Source organism: Sinocyclocheilus anshuiensis, unplaced genomic scaffold (assembly GCF_001515605.1).
Source record: "Sinocyclocheilus anshuiensis isolate Anshui unplaced genomic scaffold, SAMN03320099.WGS_v1.1 scaffold1365, whole genome shotgun sequence".
In the NCBI taxonomy this organism is placed as follows: domain Eukaryota; kingdom Metazoa; phylum Chordata; class Actinopteri; order Cypriniformes; family Cyprinidae; genus Sinocyclocheilus; species Sinocyclocheilus anshuiensis.
Window position 1 is genome coordinate 2,001,028 of NW_015551032.1, and position 4,498 is coordinate 2,005,525.

The window sequence follows — 4,498 nt, forward strand, 5'->3', positions numbered from 1 at the left end:
TCATTGTTGATGTCATTATTTTAATGTTTCTGCTGTTGTTGCATTTGTTACAACTTAACTGTTTTTTTTTTTGTTTTGTTTTTTAGCAGGGGTCGTTAAAAAATTTAATGTTAAAATAGTTTTAATGTTTCTCCTGGAAAAAGAAAGGTTGGGAACCACTGTGTTACTGGGCTTCTGGTGGATGTGTGGTGGTAATGTTATTGAAATTTGATTATGACCTTTTTCCAATATTATGCATCATGCTCAAGTAGCCTACATCTTTCATTGTTTTTACAATAGCTCTGACTAAGTGTTTATTTGTGGATGGTGAGCTAAGTGAACATTTACAGTATCTAATTTATCTGGTTTGCACAACCTGGAGGGAATTTATGCCAAAAAAAAAAAATTGAGGAAGATTTCACATCCTGCTGTTCATTGACAGAACTGATAATCTAATTCAGCAATTCTCTTCTTTACATTTTTGCTTCTGCCTAATAAAGGGTATTTACAGCATCAAATAATAAATTATCCGTGAGGTATTTTGAGATGAAACTTCATAGACACCTTCTCGGGACACCTGATACTTATATTAGGCTACATCTTGTCAAAAGGGGAATAACAGGACCCCTTTAAATAAAATGTGAATGGGCTTATGGTGGGATCTATTCTCAAGACTGCTTGTCCTCTGTAGGGTCGCAGGATACCCTGAACAGTCCATCATAGGTTAACTAATTTTGACAGGGAAAAAATATTCTCAGGTCAGCATATAGTAATCTCTTTTGTCAGCTAAAAATGTGTAAAATTTTACTCAGGCAATGCAGTGTCTAGCGATGCCGTAGTTCACAAGGGAGGAAGATCACTTGATCACTGGGAAAGAAAGTAGAAAGTAGGCTATATTATTCCTGTTGGAGAGGTCTTTGCACCTAAATGGGCCTCTAGCTCCCTCTTGTGGTGTAAATGTTTTTCTACTTTATTATTAGTGAGTGTCTGCTGATTGAGGAATGCATAGGCCTACATTTTCACTGTAACTGGTGGCAGTTTACTTTATTTAAAGTAGCTACTCTACTTTTGGTACTATTACAATTAGGATGGACTATATGCGTAATGATTTCTAAATGACACTCATTTGCAGCGTTTTGTTCAATTTCTTAAGTAGATGTAAATGTAAACATGCACTTTGATCAGTCATCACAGATTTTGTTTCTAAACGCCTGGAAGCACGTGTAGTTTTTACGCCCACTTTATACGGCGCCACAAGGGGGCGGGCCCGTTGAGATGGGCGAAAGCACATTTTATTTTTCATTCCTTTTGGGCGGGTTTTGAGTCGGCTTTGGGCTGGATTTTTTTCCTGGGACCTGGCAACCCGATACTGAGCATGACTTCCTGCTTGCAAAAGTGAAACTAAAGCGCAGCGTGTGTACATTCAAAAAGGGTTAAAAGTGTTTTGAGTGACACTGTGATATTGGACCAAACAAAAAGCGCTTCAACTTGTACTTGTCTTTTGAAAAGAATGCTTACCTTTTTTCTGAAACAAACTTATTGACTTACTATATGTAGTTCTTGGCTCGTTTTGTGCCCACTTGATATTGTTTTGATTTCCCTGACAACTGAACGACGCCATCGGCAGAGATGAGCCTGCCACAGGTGAGTTTGCTAACCGTCGTGCTAAAACCCTGTCAGCGATATTTTTCTTTATCATTTAAGAATTTTAAGTGATTTTTGTTTATTATAGTCTCGTAAGCGTGACGTCTATCAGTTCTTAAACAAAGTCTGATTTTAAAACAAATTCATATACCCTGTTAATAAATCAGCTATGATTATTATTTTCAAATTCCTTGCAGATATTTACTCGAGTGAGACTACTCCCGACAAATTCAGATTTAAGCAAACTTCACAGCAAGACTGTGAACCATAAATATGAAGATGTGAATGGTGTTGCCTGCGAGTCATTTCAAGAGGCTGAAGATATTTACAGGAAGAGTGTAATTGTGCAAACAGCATGTGATGGAAGTAGGGATCTAAGACAGGAGGAGAGACCAGCTCAAAGTGACTCCTTAGTAATTGAACCAGTTAAGGTTGATGACATTGTTATGTATTACATTGAAAAAATGAAATCTAAGGAACTTGACATAATTAAAAAAAGGAATGCAGTTATCATGAAGCGAGACAATAGATTTGTGACCTTTTTGTCTCAGTCTGGGAAGAGCCTTCATGCTCAGTTTGCACGAGAACAGTTTATAACATTATATCAAAAGATTGCAACAGGGCTGCAAACTCGGACATATTATTACAGTCCAGGAATGAATGTGCTTTGCCAAGCAGAATTTCCAGAACTGGTAATAACTCATAAAGATGAAAAGCGGTTTCAACTGATTGGCAACTTCATTAGTCTAGAAAGATTTGAGACATTTTTGAATGGGAATACACAGAGATATTCACAGTACCAAACCCCAAATAATACAAAAGTCTATGAAACGCCTTCCAAGCAAAATGTGGAACAACAGAAATCAATAGACCAAGCCAAAGATGAAGCGTGTCCAATTTGTTTGGAACCACTCAAGACATCTGAATGCACAGTCTTGCCTAAATGTAAGCACAGATTTTGTAAAGACTGTTTGAAAAGAGCTTTCCAGTTGAAACCAACTTGTCCGATATGCGGAGAGATATACGGCAGTCTTACAGGGACGCAACCAAAAGAAGGATCCATGACTGTCTCACGGGACAGCTCCTTTCTACCTGGATATGCAAAATATGGAACAATCGTAATTAGCTACCATATACCAAGTGGACGTCAGGGGGTGAGTTTACAAATGCAATGAGGTGTTACACATTCTTCTTCTGCTTTAAACTGTTCAGCATGACAACAATCAGTTACACTTCTAAGTAGAAATGTTGTCTTTTGATTACCTCATACTCTGCAGGATGAACACCCAAACCCAGGCATGCCGTACCAGGGTGCGTCCCGTATAGCTTACCTTCCTGACTCAACAGAGGGGAAGAAGGTACTGAAGCTTCTGCAGAGGGCGTTCGACCAGCGACTCACTTTCACCATTGGACGCTCATCTACCACTGGACAGAACAATGTGGTGACCTGGAATGACATTCACCATAAGACGTCTCGTGATGGAGGGCCAACTTGGTAAGTAAACAGTTTGAGTGTTGTCAACATTTTTGGGTGGTTACCTTATCTCAGACAAGCCCTTTTATTTTTAGCACTGTTTATAATAATTGTCATAAGTGTTGTCATGATGTTTTTTTGTTTATAGTTACGGTTACCCAGATCCAGACTACCTCAAACGAGTACAAGACGAACTGAAAATAAAAGGAATTTACTGATTATACAGACTGAACCTTGTAATCAGTTCAGACACTATTATTACAACCAGCATTCATATTAAAAACAAGGACAAGAATAAAGTAATATTGCAATCTTGTGATTACTAATCAAAGTATGGCACTTGTTTGTTTTTTTTACAGGCATTCTTAATTTTTAATGTTTTTCTTAATGTTTTGAATGTATGAATCTCATGAAGCAGCATAAGAGAAACAGAGTTAAGGAACATTCAAACAATGCATTTTTGCATTCCACTGCACTGCTTTTTCATTGTTTTTCTATGTAAACATGCTCTACACAGACATGTTTGACCATTGCTTTAATGTCTTTTGCAGTGTCACGTGCATGACATGGCATTTTAAAAACACCCCTAAGACAATTAATATGTCATGTATGCAGTATAACATGTTTGTGCTTTTAACTGTAAACCTTAGTTTCATGTCAATATGATAGAGGATCACATCTACAGAAATCGGTTTTGTTTTAATCACCATTGCTATATTATATTGTGATTAGATTTTCTATATTATATTGTGATTTTAGATTTCCTAATGGATGAATATGCAGTAATATGTGTCATGCAGTGTGTATTAAGTTACAATAGAGACTCAGCAACAAAAATAAACAAATATAAGTGTCTTTGATGTTAAAATTATATGAACTATTCCGAGAGACATGGACAATCCTTTCACCGTTACCAGAGGTGAAACAACTGGTGATCATGAGAAACTTTAATCAAACCAAGAAAAAGTCGTTTTAGTAACACTAAACCATTCCTATTGGTATCAGACTTTTTAATATTACCTGAATTTTACCTGGATCATTTATTGTTTACCTTTGTTCAGATTTTGATGGGTTTTAGTATTTTTTAAATGGATGTATATATATGTGTGTGTGTGTGTGTGTGTATATATATACACAAGTATAGTATATATGTAGTATATATGTATGTAGTTTTTCAGTGTTTTTACCTGATGTATTTTCTGCATCAATCATTGTATTATTATGCAAAACAATAAAGAACTTCAAATAAAATTTTATCAAATTATACTTGAAATTAATGAAATTATTTCTGTTTATTGGGCATCAACCTAAAGACATGCTGATCAAAACAACAGCCCACTACAAAGTCTATATTTTATAAGTTAGTGTTTTTTTTTTTTTTTTTCATTTTGGGGGTTGGAC

The 4,498-nt window shown here is 36.1% G+C and overlaps 1 protein-coding gene across 1 annotated transcript; it reads left to right on the plus strand.

Annotated features, from left to right (window-relative positions):
- Positions 1-1,376: 1,376 nt before the first annotated feature.
- LOC107661271 (uncharacterized) lies at positions 1,377-4,159 on the plus strand. Its single transcript, XM_016450770.1, has 4 exons — positions 1,377-1,623; positions 1,821-2,777; positions 2,901-3,118; positions 3,246-4,159. Exons 1-4 carry the CDS (start codon positions 1,609-1,611, stop codon positions 3,313-3,315), a joined length of 1,260 nt encoding a protein of 419 aa, XP_016306256.1. The 5' UTR covers positions 1,377-1,608; the 3' UTR covers positions 3,316-4,159.
- The last annotated feature ends 339 nt before the right edge of the window (positions 4,160-4,498 follow it).